General features: G+C 65.9%; 3 protein-coding genes across 4 annotated transcripts in view; 2 read left to right on the plus strand and 1 right to left on the minus strand.

The window, feature by feature from the left end:
• Positions 1–2,151: 2,151 nt before the first annotated feature.
• On the plus strand, positions 2,152–11,161 carry LOC121072860 (prominin-1-A-like). 2 transcript variants are annotated; one of them, XM_040563031.1, is made up of 25 exons: positions 2,152–2,281; positions 3,319–3,470; positions 4,582–4,640; positions 4,750–4,955; positions 5,330–5,450; positions 5,559–5,622; positions 5,823–5,912; positions 5,995–6,185; positions 6,277–6,351; positions 6,436–6,499; positions 6,650–6,809; positions 6,945–7,097; positions 7,342–7,465; positions 7,581–7,672; positions 7,824–7,908; positions 8,005–8,148; positions 8,388–8,459; positions 8,655–8,744; positions 8,853–8,906; positions 8,998–9,078; positions 9,265–9,333; positions 9,434–9,523; positions 9,595–9,707; positions 10,218–10,235; positions 10,584–11,161. In XM_040563031.1, the coding sequence occupies exons 2-25, from the start codon at positions 3,341–3,343 to the stop codon at positions 10,633–10,635; spliced, it is 2,397 nt and encodes a 798-aa protein (XP_040418965.1). In that variant the 5' UTR covers positions 2,152–2,281; positions 3,319–3,340; the 3' UTR covers positions 10,636–11,161. The 2 variants fall into 2 exon arrangements, with proteins under 2 accessions (XP_040418965.1, XP_040418966.1); XM_040563032.1 differs by lacking the exon at positions 2,152–2,281 and adding an exon at positions 2,404–3,094.
• A 2,816-nt stretch (positions 11,162–13,977) lies between these two features.
• Positions 13,978–16,965, minus strand: HPS6 (HPS6 biogenesis of lysosomal organelles complex 2 subunit 3). Its single transcript, XM_040563030.1, is given in 2 exon segments — positions 13,978–14,212; positions 14,215–16,965. Coding segments are annotated over 2 exon segments (2,439 nt in total). The 5' UTR covers positions 16,562–16,965; the 3' UTR covers positions 13,978–14,120.
• A 234-nt stretch (positions 16,966–17,199) lies between these two features.
• Positions 17,200–18,733, plus strand: part of ARMH3 (armadillo like helical domain containing 3) — a 120,803-nt gene continuing 119,269 nt past the window's right edge. Inside the window, 1 exon segment of the mRNA XM_040564049.1 lies at positions 17,200–17,388. The gene's annotated coding sequence lies outside the window, so the exon portion shown is untranslated.

Raw genomic sequence — 18,733 nt, forward strand, 5'->3', positions numbered from 1 at the left:
CTGAGCTGTGAGGGGGGACCCCCGTGACACCCCCCCCTCGCTGCTGCTGTCTCTGGGTTGGGGCTGGGAGATGGTGCCTGAGCCCCACGCTCAGCCCTGGCCTGCTCCTGGCCCCAAAACCCCAGCGAGACGCCTGGGGTGGCTCCTGCGCCCCGGGGCGGCCGGGGGCTGAGGTCTCAGCCCCGGGGAACCCCCCCAGCATGGGGACCCCACGGTGGGAGCCTGGCGCGGCAGGGGGGGGCTCTGCTTTGCAGTTAAGGTACGATTGTCACCGCTGCCGCGTTGCTGGGGCTCCCGGGGGGGGTGGTGACGTGCCCCTCGCTGCCCCCTACCCCCCCAGGCACACTGTAATGCCTTTTTGTTTCTTTTCTTTTTTCTTTTTTTTTTTTTTTTTCCTTCTCCTCCATAGTTTGTGCCATTTATGAGTCATGTATGGTACCAATAAAACGACTTTTCGGTTTGAGGCTGTCCCGAGCGCTTCTTTCCCAGCACAGGACCCAGGGGTGCCACGTGCCAGCGTGGGGACGAGATGCTGGTCCCCCGTGTCCCCAGAGCAGGGCAAGCAGCTGGCCCCAGCGGTGACATCCCCGGGTCCCCAGCCTTCAGAGCCCCCTGGGCAGCAGCTCCGGGGGCATTTCACCCCGAGTGACCCCCCCCCCCCCCAGGGCAGGGAACCTGGGGCTGTGGGTGACGCTGGAGCAAAGGGGAGCATCAACAGGAGGAAAAGCGGGGAAACAACGGGGCTCCTGAACCAGGGGTGCACTGGAGGGTGGGGGCAGGGTTGGGCCCGTTTCCTCATAGCAGAGGGGACAGGGGCAGGGATTGGGGTGACGTGTGTGACGAGGGATGTCACCTTGTCATCCTTCCCCTAGGTCTGGCCGGGGTGGCTGCAGGGTGACGGGGTCACGATGGGTGCACGTGGCAGGGTGGGTGCCAGCAGGGTGGCCTCAGTCGGTCCCACTGATCCTGGGTGTCAGCAGCCCCGTTCCTCTCCTGCACCCAGCACCAGTGGCCTCTGCAGGACCCCCTGGGGGGGACAGGAGCAGTGCAGGGAGCGGGGTGACACCAGGGAGCGGGGTGACGCCACGGCACAGCGGAGGCAGGACCGGCAGCAGCCAGCCACCAGCAGTCCCAGCTGCTCCCCACGCTCCCAGGGTGCCTGGCCGCAACCTGCCCATGCGCAGCCCGTTTGGGGTGCGCTCAGAGCCTTCCCCCCCCCCCACCCTGGAGCCCAGGAGCTGGCAGAGGGCCCGGCCGCTCCTCACCTCCCGGATTGCGAGGAGCTGGGGGGGACCAGCTGGACGAGGCGTCCCTGGGGCTGCACCAGGAAGCAGCTCGGGGACGTTCCCCGTGCCCGCCGGGCGGGCGCAGGGCGTCAGCAGCCGGGAAAAGGCCGAGCTCCGTGCCCTAGGGGAAAGCAGCCAGAAACAGCCGCCCCGAAACCCCGAGGGATGAGCCGGGAGGGCTGCGGGTGAACCCCCTTCCCGCATCAGCCCAAGCATTGCAAGAACCGCATTGAAGTTTTAAATTTACAGGTTTTTTTTTGGTTTATTTTCCCTTTTTTTTCTGAGGCGTTTGCATCCTCCGGTGCCCGTGCCGAGCCAGAGCATCCCGCGGGGCACCCGGCAGCAGCGAGGCCAGGAGAGCCCCGGGGCCGGGCTGCCCCCCACCCAGTGCCACCCTCACCCAAGGTCGCCGAGAGCCGTGACGCCCGCGGGTGCCGGGGACAGTTAAGCAGTAACTTGGGAGGTGGCAGCCAGCGAGCGAGCAGCGCCGGGGAGCCGAGGACGTGAGGGTACGGCTTGGGGACAGCTCGGCCTCGTCTCCCCAACGGTGTCTGCCCAAAAGCGAGAGGCACGCGGTGGCTCCTTGGGGACGTGGGGACGGGGCGGTGATGGGGACAGCGCAGTAGGAGCTGTGGCAGGGGGGATCCCGGGGGCCAGGGAGGCTCGTGGTGGGGCAGAGAGGTGGTACCGGCTGTGTATGGGGCTGGGCAGCAGTGGGGGGCTCTGGGGGGCGGTTATGGGGTGCTGCGGTGAGCAGGGCAGCGGCTGCGGGGGGCTCCCTGGGGCGCGCCGGGGTGGGCGCCGGGGGCTTCGCCCAGTCCCGGGCAGGGAGCCGGGACGGAAGGGGCGGCCCCGGGCCGGCTGGGCAGGGCCGTGCCGGGCCGCCCCCCCGCCGTGCAGAGCCGTGCCGGGCCGTGCCGGGCCGTGCCGTGCCGGGGAGCTCCCGCTGCCGCCGCCGGGACCAGCCCCGGGGATCCGCGCCCTGCGCCCACCGGGTGCGTCCCCTGCGCTCCCGGCACCGGAACCCCCCTCCCCTGCCACCCTCCTCCATCCCCGGCCTGGGGGTCTTCAGGGCAGCGGGGGGGGGGGGCGCGGGGACACCCCCCCGGCCATCCCCCCGTGCCCAGGGGCAGGGGACGGGCAGCGGGAGCAGGGCCAAGGGGCGGTGGCACGGGGCAGAGCCCGCTGCGGGTGGGCTTGCTGGCTGGCCGGGGAGGGGTGGTGGGAGCTGGCCAGGGGGCTGGTGGAGTCTCGGGGGAAAAATCTCCCCTGCTGGTCCCTGGGACCTGGTGTGGCCCTTCCCAGCTTTGGAGGGGTCGGGGTGCACGTGAAAAATGTCGCTTTTGCTCCATGCCCCGCTTGGGAAGCGCTTCTTAAGTGCTGCGGCCAGGTCGTGCCCAAATGGTGGACCCCATCCCGAAGGGTGCTGGGGTGGAGGAGCCGGAGGGGCTGCCTCGGACCCCCATGGCCCACCTGGCTCCGGGGAGCTCCGAGCTTCTGGGCTGGGACATGGGGAAGCAGTGGGTGGGAGAGAAGAGGTGAGGGGCTTCTCTTCTCCCCCGCGCCCGCTGGGAACCCCCTTCGGGGTGGCTCGGTGCTGCCCCTGGCCCTGGTACGCAGAGGCAGCCGGGGGTGGCCGGGTGCCAGGAGGTGGCCGGGGCAGGGTGGGGTGATGCCGGCATCACCGCCTTGGCTGGCAAACAGCTTTTCAGTAATCACAGCTGAAACTTAAACAAACCATAAAGCCCAGGCGCTGGCTCTGAGCAGCTGGGCCCTGTGGCGGGTGCGGGAAGGTGTCAGAGGAAGGGGTAAGTGCTTCGTCCCCAATCCATCCCCCCAGCCCCTCCGGTCCCTCGCGGTCATCTCCTACCTGGCATCTCCCCCTCGCTGCCCCTGAACTCCCCGTCCCTCCCACCTCGCTTGGCTCCCAGGCATTGTGGCTGATTTTTCTCCCTGCGTTTCCTGCTCGGAGGCAGGGCAGGATGGGTGGCCCTGTGCCCTGCCACCACTGACGGTCGTACTCTGTGCCCAGGTGCCCTCCGGGAGCCGCCGCGATGGAGCTGGGGAACGTCTCGCAGCCCCTGTACGGCCCCGGTCCTGAGGCGCCGGGGAGCAGCGCTCCTGGCCTCGTCAGCATGGTGCACGGCTTCCTGCGGCTGGTGCAGCCCCACGGCCTGCCCATCGGTGGGTGCACGGGGGGCTGCTGGGGGTGTGGGGGGGCTGTGAGGAGCAGCGGGGGTCCCAGGCCAGCCTGAGCCTCCCTGCAGTAGTGACCATGAATTTAAAAGCTGGGGTAGTGGGTCGGGGAGGCCTGGAGGACGGAGCGGGACCCCGCTGCATCTTCCTGGGTCCACTTTGGCTGTGAGGTGCTCCTGGGTGGGGCCGGCACAGATTTTGGTGGCAGGGCCACCTCGCCCCGTCCCGCTGCAACTCTCCGGCTGCAGACATTGGGCTTCTTCCCTTTCCCTGCTCAGTCCCTGCCCGCCAGCAACCCCCAAGCAAGCACATGGCTAGGACACCACAACAGCTTTGGGGCCTTGTTTGTATCACATGAATTTTGCACTGGGGAGGTTTGGGTTGGATATTAGGGGAAATTTCTTCACTGAAAGGGTTGTGTGGCACTGGAACGAGCTGCCCAGGGAAGCGGTTGAGTCACCATCCCTGGGGGTCTTCAAGAAACGTAGAGATTCGGGACTTGGTTACATGGTTTAGTGGTGGACTTTAGTACCGGGCTAAGGATTGGACCAGGTATCTTAGAGGTACTTTCCTACCTGCATGATCCCATAATTTCATGAAGTAACGGGGTGTAATTATACCACGCGGTGTGACATCAATGATGGGGCCTTGGGTGAAGGGCAGGGCGAGTCCCGGGGATGAAGGAAAGCAGCACTGCGGGGGGGACTTTGCCCCTATCTGTGCAGATTTCCCAGTCCCCAACCCCGATGCCATCCACACGCAGCTTGTTCCTCCTGTGCGGGGCTGGGCTGCAGGAGGGCACCCAGCGAGGGCAGCCGAGGGATTTGTCAGAGCATCCTCCCCAAAACAGCCATCGGGGACACCTGGGTGGGGGCGAGGGCCCCCCAAAAACGGAGAGTTTGGGGACTGGCAATGCCAAAAGGGCTGTGCAAAATTATGGCCGGGGGGGACAGCTGGAAGGGAGAAAGGTGCCCAGCATGCACGGTGCTGTAGGTGATGCTTGGCACTGGGAGCCCCTCTCTGTGGTGGGGGGGGGCCCACTCGGAGAGCCCCCAGCCCCAGTGGCAGCTCACAGCCCTCTCTGCTCCTTGTCTCCCAGAGCTGATTGCAGATTTGGCGCAGCCCCAGAGCAAGGTGTCCGAGGAGCACGTGCAGGAGGTGAGCGGGCGGCTGGTGAGACCCATCCCGCCCCCACGGGGTCTGGATGTGGGGCTGGTTAGGGCGGAGGGTGCCGGCTTCGTGCTGCCTCTCCTCCTTCCTCTCCCAGCTGCTGCGCTACGAGCTGGGCTTCCTGGTCTGCACGGCCATCGGGCTCCTCTTCATCGTCCTGGTGCCGCTGGTGGGATGCTGCTTCTGCTGCTGCCGCTGCTGCGGGCACTGCGGGGGCCGCATGTACCAGAAGCAGGGCCGGCGGACGGGCTGCCGGCGCCGGGCGCTCTACGGCTCCGTGCTGCTGGTCTCTGCCCTCCTGCTGTGAGTGCGCCGGGTGGAAACGCGGGCGGCGTTGGCCGGGGGCGGCCGGGCCAGGAAGCTGCCATTGTTTGCAGGAGCGGCTCCCGGCACGGCAGGACAAAGGAAAGGAAGCGGAGGCCGTGGGGAGCTGGTCCTGCAGGGCCGAGCTCTTTTTCCATGCGTTCCCTTCCCGAGAGCCTCGCCACGGGGCTCCCGTGCCTCAGTTTCCCCATAGCAGAAGGGGAAGGGGCTGGGGCTGGGGCACGTCCCTCCGGGTCCTTTTTTGCTGGTTGTGAGCAAGGCACTCACAGGGATGCTCCGCAGCACCCAGATTTGGAGGGGGGACATGAGGACGGTGCCCCCCACCAGCTGACCCCCCCACCCTTCCCTTGCAGGGCCGGCGATGTCTGCGCCTTCATCAGCAACACCCGCCTCTCCCAGGCCGTGAGCGGCACCTTCCCCAACTTCAACGCCACGGTGGACAACCTCGGCACCTACCTGACCTCCATCCCCCAGGCATGCCCAAAGAGCATCCCCGGGGAAGGGTGGCAGCGGGACTGGATGCGGGGAAGGGTCCCCACGGAGCCCCCAGCCCGTGCTGATGCCCCGTCTCTCTCCCTGCAGCAAGTGAATTTTGTCATCGACCGCAGCGACGTCCCGCTGGGCCGCACCAACACCAGCCTGCAGAGTGAGTGTGCGCGGCAGGGGGGGGCTGGAGCAGCCTCCTGCACCCACAGCCAGCTGCTGCAGCCAGGATTTGGGGGGGTTTGGGGGGATTTGTGGAGCAGGGGCTGCTGGGGGTGATGCGGTGCTTGGGCTCCGGCACAGCTCAGCCTTGTCCTGCTGCTGCTGCCGGGGGGCCCTGCACTGACCCCCCCATCTCTGCAGACATCGGGCCCATCCTGGGCGGCATGATCGTCTCGGGCATCAGGAGCAGCGTGGACGGGGCGCTGGGATCCCTCCAGAGCCTTTTGGGAGGTAACGTCCCGGGGCTGAGGGCTGGGGTTTGGGGGCGCGGCTGGGTGAGGGCAGGCAGGCTGAGCCCACGCTGCCTCCCCAGCGATGGAGACGCTGGCGGCCGCCTTCGGCACCATCAACGGCACCCACGGGCGCCTCGAGGAGCTGCAGGGCAACTACAGCCAGCGGCTGGGCAACCTGCGGGAGCGCCTCGGGCAGACCCTGCAGCGCTGCGGGCAGCCCTGCGGCAGCGTCTCGCCGGACGGCGTCGCCTTCACGACCAACTACAGCACGGTGAGTGAGGAGGGGCTGGGGGGCCTGGCATCTGTCCGCCCCCCCCAGCCCACCGGCCCGCAGCCCCGTCACCGCAAGCTTTTCCCTGCAGATCCCCAGCGTGGAGCAGCAGCTGGAGGTGCTGGGGGAGGTGCTGGGCTCCAGCCTCGCGGGCGGTTTGGAGAAGGTGAGGAGCTGCTGCCACGGGGGACGGGGAGGGACTCCTGGGTTGTGAGAGGGACACGGTCAGCACGCCGTCCCCTCCTCGCAGGTGAACAGCACGCTGGAGAAGACCCCCGATGAGGTGCAGAAGCAGTCCCAGGACGTGGTGACAAGTAAGCAGGGCCATCGTGCTGATGTCCTCCTTGGTCACGGCCGCCCCCTGCCCACCCTCTCCTCGAGTCCCCGCTGCCCCAGCCGAGCAGGACGGGGCAGCAGCAGCAGCAGCTCCCGTCCCCATCCCGTCCCCATCCCGTCCCCTGCAGAGACCCAGGACCAGCTGGGCCTCATCCGGGAGGAGATCAGGAGCTTGCAGCAGCAGCTGCCACTGCTGGAGGTGGAGGAGAACATCGGGAACGTGATGAGCAACGCCACCTCGGTGCTGGCCGACTACCAGAAGCCTGTCACTGACTTGGACAGGCTCAGGTAGGCGAGGGGCTGCTGCTGGCCCCGCATCCCCCCGCGGCCTCATCCGCCTTCCTCCCCCGAAGCCAGCTCTGTGCATGGTGGGCGCTGCTTGGCGCGGCGGGTCCTGAGCCCTGCCCGTCCCCTTAACCCCAGGTGGAGCGTGTGTGCCCTCCTGTGCTGCCTGGTGCTGCTGGTGGTCCTCTGCAACGTCCTGGGGCTGCTGCTGGGGCCGCTGGGGCTGAAGGAAAGCGCCCTGCCCACGCAGCGCAGCTGCCTCTCCAACACCGGCGGGGACTTCTTCATGGCGTGAGGCTCCGGGATTATCCGAGGATAAATTTGGGGTGGTGGGACGGGGTGGGTTGTCCTGGGGCTGCTCAAGCTCCGACACTTAAATTATTTAACGTCCTGCCCCATGATGACCCATTGCACAGGGGTGAGTGTAAGGGTGAAACGTGGTGCCAGGGAAAGAGGCTGACGTCCCTCTCGCCCCGTGGTGGCACGGACCGCCTGCGTGGCTCTCCGTGCCCCGACGGTGTCTCTGTGCCTGCAGAGGCGTCGGCTTCAGCTTCATCTTCTCCTGGCTGCTGATGCTGGTGGTGCTGCTCACCTTCTTGCTGGGGGGGAACTCCTACATGTTCGTCTGCGAGTCCTGGCGCAGCCAGCAGCTCTTCCAGGTGGGCTCCCCGGGGGATGCCCCTGCCCAGCCACCTCTGCTGGTCCCTTTGGGATGCTGTCCCCAGGTGTCCCGCCCTGCACCGTGCCTACTGTCCCCATCTCTTCTGCTCTCAGCTCGTGGATACCCCCGGCCTGATACCTGGCTTCAACTTGTCGGAGGTGCTGGGCGACAAGAGCGGCACCGTGAACCTCTCGCAGATATACAGGTGGGGCCAGCCCTGCCTCCGGGCACCCCTGGGTCCCCCTGGGGCTGGGGGGCACCAGGGAAGGAGCGAGGTGCCCACCCCGGGGAAGAGATGCTCGCGGGGGGGTTGGGCACTTGCCTGCCCCGTTCTCAGCCCCGTGTCCCTCCCGCAGGCAGTGCCAGCAGGACACTGCCCTGTGGCAGACGCTGCGCCTGGACCAGAGGGTGTCCCTGGACGAGCTTTTGAACATCAGCCAGGTGGGTGTTGGGGGGGAGAGAGCGGTGCCGGGCTGTGCCCCCCACCTGGGGGACACGGTGGTGTCACGTCCCTCACGGCTCCCCTCGCCCCGGCAGTACACGGAAGAGATCTCTGCGGCCTTCGAGGAGGTGAACATCACCCTGGGCCCCATCTCCCTGCTCAACGAGAGCCAGGGGGACCTGCTGCTGAACGCCAGCCGGGCCGCGCAGCCCCCCAACTTCACCCGCATCCTGGAGCAGGTGGGTGGGCTGGGGGGGCAGCCCCCGGGCTGGGGGCAGCCTGGTGTCGGGTCGGGGGGTCCGGGTGCGTGTTGTGGGGCCCCTGTTCCCTCTGCTTTGCTGCTGTGGGAGACCCTCCTCCTCCTGCAGCCAGGAGGTCCAGGCTCTTCTGCCCCACGGGGATGGGGTGCGTGGGGGCGAAGCCCCTCTGTCAGCCTCGTCCCACCCCCGTCTCATGGCTCTGTCTCTGCCTTTTCCAGCCGGATCAGAATGTGACCCTGGTAAGCCTCCAGGATCTGGCCGCGGAGCTGGAGCAGCTGGTGGACAAAGCGGTGAGAGGTGGCAGCACCCCGGGGCCACGGCCACCCTGTCCCCAAAGCCAGCGCTGCGGGGGTCTCCCCTGGGTGCCGTGGGGGGACGAGACCCTTCACCTCCCTCGCCTGGCTCTTCTCACCAGAGCAAGGGGGGTCCCCCAGCCCCCCTGCATCGCTGTGGTGGGGGGCACTGCTGATTGCACCCCCTTTTAGGGCACGGACGTGAGAGAAGACCTGCAGGCTGACGCTGCCGATCTGAGGGAGCTGGACAAGGAGATGCAGGCGAGCTTCCCAGGGCTGCTGGTGAGCGATGCTGGGGTGGGGAAGGTGCTGGGGGTGCTGGGTGTGTGGGGGGGTCTGGGCTGAGCCATGGGGTGCACGTCTCTGACCCTCTCTCTCCATCATCCCCAGCAAAGCCTGAAGGAGAACATCTACCTGGCGCAGAGCCGGGCTGCCCAGCTCGAGGTGAGCTGTGTGTGGGGGCTTCTGCATACCCCCTGCTCCGTGGCACCCTAAAAAGCCCCCATCACACCGCTGAGAGCACCTTCTGCCCCAGGCACAGACGAAAACCGCGCTGGACCAAGCCAACGAGACCCAGGACTTCCTGGGGAGGGAGATGGTGAACATCATCAAGAACGTGAGCTCGCCGTGCCCTGCTGGGGGGCTGCCCGGGTGGGGATGTGGCCAGGGCTCTGGGGGTGGCTTGCAGCCCCACTGCTGCTGGATGGAGGTGTCCTGAAAGCCCTGGTCCTGACGCAGAGGGGACACGGGGCACGGAGTGGGCTGGCGGTGAGGCATCTCCACTCTCTGCCTGCCCCCCTAGGAGACGTGGGCCTTCCTGGAGGAGATGCTGGATTTCTTCAACACCTACATCGCCTGGGCCAAGAGCAGCGTGAGTGAGCCTTCCTCGGCGGGGCGGAGGGGAGCGGGGACGGGCTGCAGGCTTCTGGGGGGCCCTGACGTGTCCTGTCCCACCCGCCCCGTGTCCCCAGCTGAGGAGAGACGTGGCGCGTTGCAAGCCCGTAGCGCAGACCCTGGATAACGTGGAGGCCATCGCCTGCGACTACCTCCTGGACTCTCTGGTGAGCAGGGCGGCCCGGGTGTGGGGTGGAAGATGCCGTCCCGATTACTGACGGCTCCCCCCGGCCCACAGAACGCCTTCTGGTTCAGCCTGGGCTGGTGCACCGTCTTCCTGCTGCCCAGCATCATCCTGGCTGTGAGGCTCGCCAAGTTTTACCGCCGCATGCACATCGCCGACGTCTACAGGTTGGGGAGCTGCCCCGCGACGGCGCTGGGCATGGGGGGCCCCGTCAGGTCCCTTTTGTGCAGCGCTGGCTGCAGCCCCCAGCCCGTCTCGGGCTCCGCCACCAGCCTCGAATTGTTTTGCACCATGGTTTGTGCCGGGGACCCACAACGGGAGCGCAGCCGGGTGCTGTGCGGACGGGAGGAAGGCAGCGCGGTGCGTGCTTGGCGTTGTCACCACGAGGGTGCACTGCTCGCTCGTGCTCAGGGTGCTGCTGGCACCCTGGGGCTGCCCCCAAGCTCCTTGGGGTCCCGTTTTCCCGGCAAAGTCCAGGGGGCCTGGAGGAGCCCCCTGAGCTGTGTCCAGATGGGGTGGCTGGGGTGGAGGGGACTGTCACCCCCTGCAGCCCCCGCGTCTGCCTCGTGTGCCCCCGGGGACAGCCCGGTCCCACAGCACGATGCTGGGCTGTTGGACTGTCCCAGGAGGCACCTCCAGCCCCACTGATGCTGTCCCCTCTTTTTCCTTCTGCCCAGGGACGAAGCTGTGGAGATGTAAGTAGCAATGCCACGTCTCCTGCAGCATGGGGGGGGACGGGGCAAAAAAGGGGGGGGACAAGGAGAGGAAGCAGAAAAGTGCAAGCCAAGGAGGGTGCAGGCACCAGGGAAGGACCGCCCGGGTGGGACCTGTGTGGTGTAGGCTGTTTTGGGGTTCCCCTGTCATCTTTGGGGGTGCTGTTGGCTCCCAGCCTCCCCCAAGCCTGCCGGGGGATCTCAGCACCCTCTTCCCCACAGGGCTGGGCCACGGGGGTAGGATGAGGTTTGGCCCTGCCAGCACATCCCGGGCCGTCCCTTGCTCCCCTCTGTGGCTGGGGGTGACACAGGTGACCTTGATTTTTGCAGAGGACCCGCGTTCAACCTGTACAGAATCCCCCGGCCATCCACGAGGCATTAGCCCCCGTCACCACGGCACGCGGGACACGGACCACGACTGCCCCGTCTGCTGCACCTTCCCCCTGGGTGCTGGGGAACGGGCTCGGACCCCTGCTTCTGGACCTCCCCGCCCCATTTCCCAAAGCGCAACGATGCCCTGCAGCTGGGTGACCTGTGGAAGGGGGGGGGGGGGGGGGGGTCTGCCCCTCGTGCTGACCCCGCTGGGACTTTGATACCCCGCCACGGCCAGCCCAGGGTGGTGGCAGGGAGGAAGAGGAGGCAGCCGAGCATCTCCCACGGGGCTTGTCCCAGCCGTGTCCTGGTGCCGTGCCGGACCAGCAGCCCCGTGGCCGGGCCACGTGGGCACAGGGCAGCTCGCAGCAGCCGTGCTGCTGCAGGGTGAGCTGTCGGCCGTGGGGAACCTGCTTACCCAGGCCCCTCGCTCCGCAGGCGACGTGAGTATTTATTTTTGCAGGGAGCCCGGCTCTTCCCAATACTGTGATTTTTTTTTTTTCGGTGTGAAACAATAAACGAGGTGATTGTGTGCTGGAGGCACGGGCCAGCATGCGTGCTTCTGGCCGGGATGGAGGGGCTTTGGGGGTGGGATGGTTTCCCACTGCTGGCATGAGCTGGGTTTGTGTCCGCGGTCCTGGTGTCACGGTGCTCCCCGGGGCGAGGGCTTTCCACTGGTGAGGGGACTCGGTGGAGGTCCCACGCGCTGCCCCGCTGGTGTCCACCCACCAAGGGTCATCGGCCACCGGACTTGGTCTGCACCCACGGTGGGGGCAAGCGCAGGTGTGCTGCTCCTTGGCTCGAGCCCTGGGGCCGTCCCGAAGGCCAGCCCAGGCATGGGAGGCGTCCGCGAGCAGCCTGACTCACTTCCTTCGTCGCAAAGTCCAAGTCTTATCGGAGGGAGCGATGAGCTCGAGCTGGCCAACTCGCCTTCCCCAAAGTACATCTCCTTTATCACGTTTTCCATTTGCTTTCGGATCTCCTAAACGCTATTTTTTTTTTTCCCTCCAGGAGTTATCTGAAGCTGCACTGGCCTTACCTCCTGCTATCTCCCCCCAGCACACATCCTGACCCTAGACAGAGCCCCGTGCTCACCTCTCGCCCCGCTGGATCTGTCCCAGGGGGTGGATCAGCCCTTGCTCCCCCCGGGGGCACCCACCCTTTTAGGCCCTGGGGCTGGGACTGCCTGCCCCCCTCGGCGAGCATGTAGCTGTCCCCACCGCCCGGCCTTTGCTTCCTCTTTCTCTGCTGTGGCTCAGGGACGCCAGCACACACAGGACCGCTGCTGGCTCCGGTTCCTGCTCGCTGGCTTTGCAGGCGCTGCTCCCTCCCCGGGGTCGTCTCCTTGCTGGGAGGCAGGGAGCTTTGAGGATTTCCCCCTTGGAACCAGGGGCTGAATGCCCCGGGCTTTGCTCCCTGCTTGACTCTCCTCGTTTGCTGCATCGCTGTGGCCGCCTGCATCCAGTCCCAGCCCTGGCAATGGAAAAACTCCCTCCAAATTACTGCCCAACCTTTGCCAACGCGTGGCAGCATCCCATTCCCCAGGGGCCGTGGCTCTCCGAGAGGCCTCAGCCCATCCTCTTCCTCCTCCTGCCCAGCCGGGGAGGCGAGAGCAGCGTCAGCTGGCCCAGCAGCTGCTCCGGGAAGAGGCGATGGCTGCTCGCTGCAAAACGCCTGCAGCGGCCGCCACCAGGGTGCTGCACGCTCTGCTTTCGTGCCAGCTGCAGGAAACCGGACGCAGTGCCCCGCAGCCACAGCACAAGGCCCACCGTAAGCAAGGTCCCCTCGATAGCCAGCCAGTCTCTAGAGAACTGTTGCAGCAGTTCCTCTTCCCCTTTGCCTTTTTTTATGTTTTGTTTTTCCACCGCAGGGACTTTCTGCAGCAGAGCGTCTGTCTGGGGGAGGAACTGGCACATCCTTACAGTGTTTGCACAGGCCAGGAGCCCTCCGAAGGCAGCTCTGCACCGTGAGCCCGAGGCTCCTGCTGCAGCCAGCCTGGTGCTCCCGGCTGGAAAGGCAGCAAAGGGACACGTTGCAGTCTTGAGAAAAACTCCCCCTTCTTCAACCCAACACTGGGGTCAGCCACAACGCCCCCAGCAACACGCCCCGATGGCCTTCAGGGGTTGCTCGTGGCCCCAGACAGCCCCAGGGAGGCTGGGAGCAAGGGGCTGAGTGGTGTGGAGGGGACAGCCCGGCAGGGCACAGCACTGACCAGCGGGGAGCCGCGCTGGGCGGTCCTGCCGTGAGTTGAGCGTGGCAAAAGCAAAATGAAACAGCGCTCCTCCTGAGAGCGTGCAGCCTCACAACATCCACCACCGCCCCGGCACTGCTTTGGGAACCTTTTATTTTTAAAATGAATCTGCCTTCCGCGCTGAGCCCCAGCCTCAGGAGGAGGACTAAGGCAGATGAGCTTCCCCGATCCCAGCGAGGCACGAGATGGCCCCCCCCGGCCAGGCCGTACCCCACACCACAGCCCCCACACAGAGATGAAGCCAGGCCGGGGTCTCTCTCCCAAGCACGTTGGAGAGGCTGGAAGCTGGGATCTTCCTGCACGAGCGCTCTCAAGTTACACTGACTTTGCAAACAGAGGCACAATATGAGCCAGACAACCCTGACAAAGCCCCTTTGTGTGCAAAGGGCAAAGGTAGGAGAGATGGGAACAGAGGGCCCTGGCGTCCTGCAGCATAATCTAAGCTTCCACAAAGGGAAGGGAGAGGCAGGGCCAGCCCCAAGCTCGCCCGGGCTGCTGCCAGCTTCTCAGCTCAGAAGAGAGTTTGGGTGCCGGCTGGGATAGAGAGATAAGGGAATTAGGCTGCTCTCTTCAGCTAAGTAGCTGCAATCAGTCACAGCGACAGGATTGATCCCAGAGGAATTGCAGTGAGACAGCACACGGAGCGCTGCAGCTGCCAGCGCACGTGCTGGGATGCCCGCTATCACGGAGCTGCACCACACTGGCATTTAGCATCTCGCCCAGCCCAGGGCAGCAGGACTCAGCGGCCCCGCTGCAGGAAACACGCCCGGTTCCTCACAGGCAGAGCCTGGAGGCATCACCCAACCTCCTGAGCAGAGAATGGGGGGGTAAGACTGGGTATGTCCCTGTGCGCCTCTCCGCCACCACTCCAGGGGATCGGAAGATTAGAGGTGAAGTTATAAAGGAGCCAAGCAAACCGAAAACAAAGTGCTTTGGGCAGGGAGCAGTTCTGCAGTCCTGTAGTGCAGCCAGTGCTTTCATCTGCAAACGCGCCCAGCATTTGCTCCTCCACTGGGGCACAGACAAATTGCACTTGCTATAAACAGCCAGAACGCCTGCCCTGGCCTCAGGTGGGACACCCCAGCTCCAGCCCCCCGAAGGAATCTTTGAGATGCTGCTGCAGGGAGGCTTCAAACAGGAGCAGGCTTCCCCACTGCCAGGCAGGGCAGGATTTCCAGGGGAGGATGTGGCTTTCCCTTTCTTGCGCACCCAGGGGTTGAGACCCCGTCGTGCTTCCCCCCCCCTCACACGGTGTCACCCTGTACCAGCGCCGAGGGAGAGGAAGTCCTTGCCACGGGTGGCTGAGGAGCATTGCCGACCGCTGCTTTTGGGGGTTCTTGTGCTCTCGGGGTGGGGTGGGAGGGGGGAATGTGGGGCTCTGCAAGGCATCCGAGTACATCTCGTCCTGCACGCAGGGACGCTGCACAACCCTTTGCAGCAGCGGCTTGAGCAAGCCCACAGTCAGCTGGTTCCCCTCGCTCGAGAAAGGCACCGGGTCCTCCTGGGTGCGAGGGAGGTGCTGCAGGACCACGGTGAGGATGTCCGAGGCAGTGAGCTCAGCAGGGCACAGCGGCCACAGCGTGTCCACGTAAGGGTCCAGCTCGCGGTGCTGGGCGAACTCTGCCAGCAGCGTGGTAAATATCTCCTTGTTAAGCAAGGGACTGAGCTTGGAGAACTTCTCCGCCACCTCCACCACCCGCTGCCACCGCTTCAGGCGGACGAGAAGGTGCAGAGCCTGCAGCACGGCCTTCGGCCTCTTGCTGCAGAGCAGCAGTTCGAGCTCCATCTCGTCGTCCACCTCGCTGCGCTTGCTTTTCCTGGCCAGCACTCCCAGAGCTCTCTTGTACAGTGGCACCCGGCCCTCCGGGCCCTCCTTGCTGCTGTACGCCCAAGAGAGGCTAACGTACTGCTGGGTCAGCTCCACGAAACTGGGCAGCCACTTGGGTTTGAACCTCAGGAAGGAGGCGCAGATGAGCTCAAAGAGCGGGACCACGCCGTTCTGACCCGCCTCCTCCTGCTGCTGCGGTCCTCCCAGGACCTTCTTCCACACCTCTGGGGTGGCCCTGGCCACCAAAAGGCCGTCCCCGTTCTGCTGCAGCTGCAGGCAGCTCCTCGTGGCCTTCCAGGCAGCCTTGGGGAAGGAGGCAAAGACTGAGTTCAGGTAGGCCAAGTTGTCCTTGTCTATGTCAGAGTGCAGCACGCGGCTGACCTCCTGTTCCACCAGTTCCTCACAGTAACTTTCCACCTCGCTCTCTGGGGCACCCACCACGCAGGTCTTGAGGAGCTCCAGGCTCAGGTAGCTCTGCAGCTCGAGGCTCATTGTGCTCAGCAGCTTGGCGTAAGTGTCCTGGAGGCCTCGGGCTGGTTTCTGCTTCTGGTGGAGGCTGTGCTGCAGGACGGCAGCGAGAGCCACGGGAGCCTGGAACGCACCGCCCTTCTTCAACTTCTCCACCGTCAGCTTGGAGCTGCTGAGGCTCCTCCTCTGGTAGTACCGGCAGGCCTCCTCAAACACCATTTCCACCAGGCACGGCTCGGCCCTGCCGCTGTCCTCAGGGCTGGAGAAGCTAAGGCTGTAGATGCCCGTTTGAGTGAGGAGCTGGATGCTGTCCTCCTCTCCTGGGGACTCCAGGAAATGCACCTCTTTCATGCTCAGGATTTTCTTTTCTATGAGCCTCCCACTGTTCTGGTCGACGAGGTACAGGACCCCGGCCAGCACGCAAGCCAGGGTGCTGCCAAAGGTTTTCATTTGAACAGTATTTTCCTGGGCCAGGGGGCCTCCTTCTAGATCAAAGACGTGTCTCTGTGTCCCATCTGTCTCTACCACGCTCACAGCACCCTCGGTGCTCACCAGCAGCAGAGCCCCGTGGTCGGACACGGCGCAGCTGTGAACGTCCAGGGGTGCCATAGCTGAGAGGAGGCCCACAGAGCCGAGCAGCAGCTTCCTGAAGTCCGACTCGCTGCTGGACTGCAGCACCTTGCTGCGCGCAAAGCCCGCCGAGGGGGCCGCGACGGTGAGCTTCGCCTCCTCGGGGTGCCAGATGAGGAGGAACTTCGAGGTGGCGGCGGCGGAGCCGGCGGAGGCGGGCAGCATGAAGACGTGCCGCGGGGCCGCCAGGACGCGGTACTCGGGGCTGTTGTGCAGGACGATCCTCACGGGGCCCAGCCTCACGCCCTGCTCCTCCACCTCCAGCGCCCGGGCGCAGACGCAGAACCTGAAGGCGCCCTTGCTGGCGTCCGAGTGGCCGTCCGAGGGGGGCCTCTCCTCGCACCACACCAGCCGCTCCCCCTGGCAGCACACGGACGCCACACGCGCCCGGGCGCCCTGGCAGAGCTCCACGGCCTGCAGCGGCTGCCAGCCCGCCGCGAAGCGCCACAGCTCGGCGCGGCCGCGCTCCCACACGACGGCCAGCGCCCAGCCGCCCGGCACCCGCGGGCTCTGCGGGAACAGCAGCCCCACCAGAGCCTCCCGGCTCGCCGGCGGCTGCCAGCTCCTCCGCAGCTCGGCGCCGAGGCTGCCGCGGCGCTGGAAGGCCAGCAGCCGGCCGCCCCGCTGCACCACCAGGTGCCCGCCGTCGGGGCTGGGCAGGACGCGGCTGGGCTCGCCGCCCGGGCTCAGCAGCTCCTGCAGCCCGCCGCCGCCACGGCTCCACTCCGACACCCGCCGCAGCGGCCCGGCTCGCTTCATCCCGGGGCGCCCGGCGGGACCCACCCGGTTCCTGGGGGGCCCCCCCCCGGTCCCTGGGGGACCCCCCCCGGTTCCTGGGGGACACCTCCCGGTCCCTCGGGGACCCCCTCCGGCTCCTCGGGGACCCCCCCCGGTTCCTCGGGGACACACCCCCGGTCCCTCGGGGACCCCCTCCGGCTCCTTGGGGACCTCCCCGGTTCCTAGGGGACCCCCCCCGGTTCCTGGGGGACCCCCCCCGGTTCCTCGGGGACACACCCCCGGTCCCTCGGGGACCCCCTCCGGTTCCTCGGGGACCCCCCTCCGGTTCCTGGGGGACACCCCCCGGTTCCTCGGGGACCCCCTCCGGTTCCTCGGGGAACCCCCCCGGTCCCTCGGGACCCCCCCCCCCCCTCGGTGCCCCCTGCTCCCCCCGCGGCTCCCCGCAGCCCCGTTTGCCCAGTGCCTCCCCCCCCCCACCGGGCGCTACCTGCGGCGGGACCGGGGCCGGGGCCGGTACCGGGGCCGGCGGTGGCACGGCTCGGCACGGCTCGGCGCTGCGCAATCACGAGGCGGCGGGCTTCCGGGAGGAGCCGCTCCCCGCCGGAGACGCTCCCCGCCGTGCCGTGCTGTGCAGAGCCGTGCCGAGCCGAGCCGCGCCGTACCGGGCGGAGCCGTGCCGGGACCGCCGGGCGGGGGGTGCCCGGTGCTGCTCCCCCCACCCCGTCCCCGGTAGGACCCCGCACGGTGCCGGCGGCGCTAGGACCGCGCGGCGCGGGGCGCCCCGTGGCGCATGCGCAGTGGCGCGGGCGGCGCCTGCGCGCTGCGGAGGGGAGCGGCGGGGCCCGCAGGTGAGCGGCGGGGCGGGGGGGGGGGTGGGGGAGAGGGAGGAGGGGGGCGCGGGGCCCCCCCGTGCGCGCGGGGCCGGGCAGGCCACGCCCCCTAACGGCCCTAACGGCCCTAACGGCCGGGGGGGGGGGGAGCGCGTCCTGTCAGCGGGCCCGCGGGCCCTGCGCGGGGTGTGACTAGGCGAGGAATTCCGGGGTGGGGGGGGGGTAGTCACATCAGTTGGGGTTTCTATTAATTACAGCGTAACCCTCTCTGTTACCTGTGGCATTTCTTAATTCTGTGCACAAAGCTGCCCTGCACACAGCATGCCTCCGGCTTCACCAATAACCCTTAACGTTTGTCAACGCCTGCACAACAATAACCCCTTAACGCACGCCAAACGGCTTAACGACGTTAGGTGGTTGTTGGTTAGCGTGTACAAAGGGACAGCAGAGCTGTAATAAGCGAGGCACTCGTGTGCCACCACCTCCACCAAGACACCAGGCTGCCACACGCATATCCCTCAGGAGGGGAAGGGTCAGCCCCGGGTTGCTGGCTTGCTATATTCTGCCTTCCTGTGCTCTTTTTTTCCTTTCAGATTTCATATGTATGTTTAGATATGTACATTTATAGACATAAACTTCTTTATACATGTCAGTGTCACTCCTCTTGTGTGCTCGTGCTGCTAGTGGTCCCTGTCTCCCCAGTCTCTGCAGTTCTGCCATCCTTACCTTGCTGCCTTCCATTTCCTCAGCTCTTCCCACCTCGCAGCTCCCTGAAAAGCCAGAGCCGAGGCCGTGTAACTGTGCTGCCTTCAGCCTGGGCCTTGGGTCCCTACCGACAGCTGAAACCCTGGGAAAAGGGCAGGGGAAGGTTACAGGCAGGGTGTTTTACAGGCATCTGAAAATGTCTTCAAGTGGCCTGAGCTTTTAGCTGTGGGCGTTGAGGCAGGGTGGAATATTTCATGGTAAAATAAGTGGGGTGGGGTTCTGAAGGGCTTGAAAAGTGAAAACCCGAAGAGGTTTCCTTGCACAAGAGAGCTAAGCATTGCGGCTGGAAGTGCGGAAAGGAATTGTGAGGAAATGAAAAAATCAATTTGGAAAAAAGGTCTGAACAGATGGAGGTAGAACATGTGACACTTGTCTAGATGGGCTTGATAGGAGGAAGCTTAGCTAGTCGATGGTGCGAAGTTGATGGATTGGGTGTTACTTTAACTGGACGGATAGAAATGAAAGGCAATTACGGATGAAGTGTTGCGAATGTAACTTGGACGTTATTCTTTATATCGTTGCTGAAGCACGTGTAGTGGAAGTTTGTGGCTGTATCTGCGTTAGGAAGCTGCTTTTCCTGTTTTTCAAGGGGTGGAAA

Source organism: Cygnus olor, chromosome 7 (assembly GCF_009769625.2).
Source record: "Cygnus olor isolate bCygOlo1 chromosome 7, bCygOlo1.pri.v2, whole genome shotgun sequence".
Classification (NCBI taxonomy): domain Eukaryota; kingdom Metazoa; phylum Chordata; class Aves; order Anseriformes; family Anatidae; genus Cygnus; species Cygnus olor.

Bases quoted from the DNA above. Each gene is read 5' to 3' on its own strand.
- LOC121072860 (XM_040563031.1), top strand. From the start codon at position 3,341: ATGGAGCTGGGGAACGTCTCGCAGCCCCTGTACGGCCCCGGTCCTGAG. The intron at 6,186-6,276 runs GTGAGTGAGGAG...TTTTCCCTGCAG, and splicing joins TCACGACCAACTACAGCACG to ATCCCCAGCGTGGAGCAGCA. The intron at 8,460-8,654 runs GTGAGAGGTGGC...ACCCCCTTTTAG, and splicing joins AGCAGCTGGTGGACAAAGCG to GGCACGGACGTGAGAGAAGA.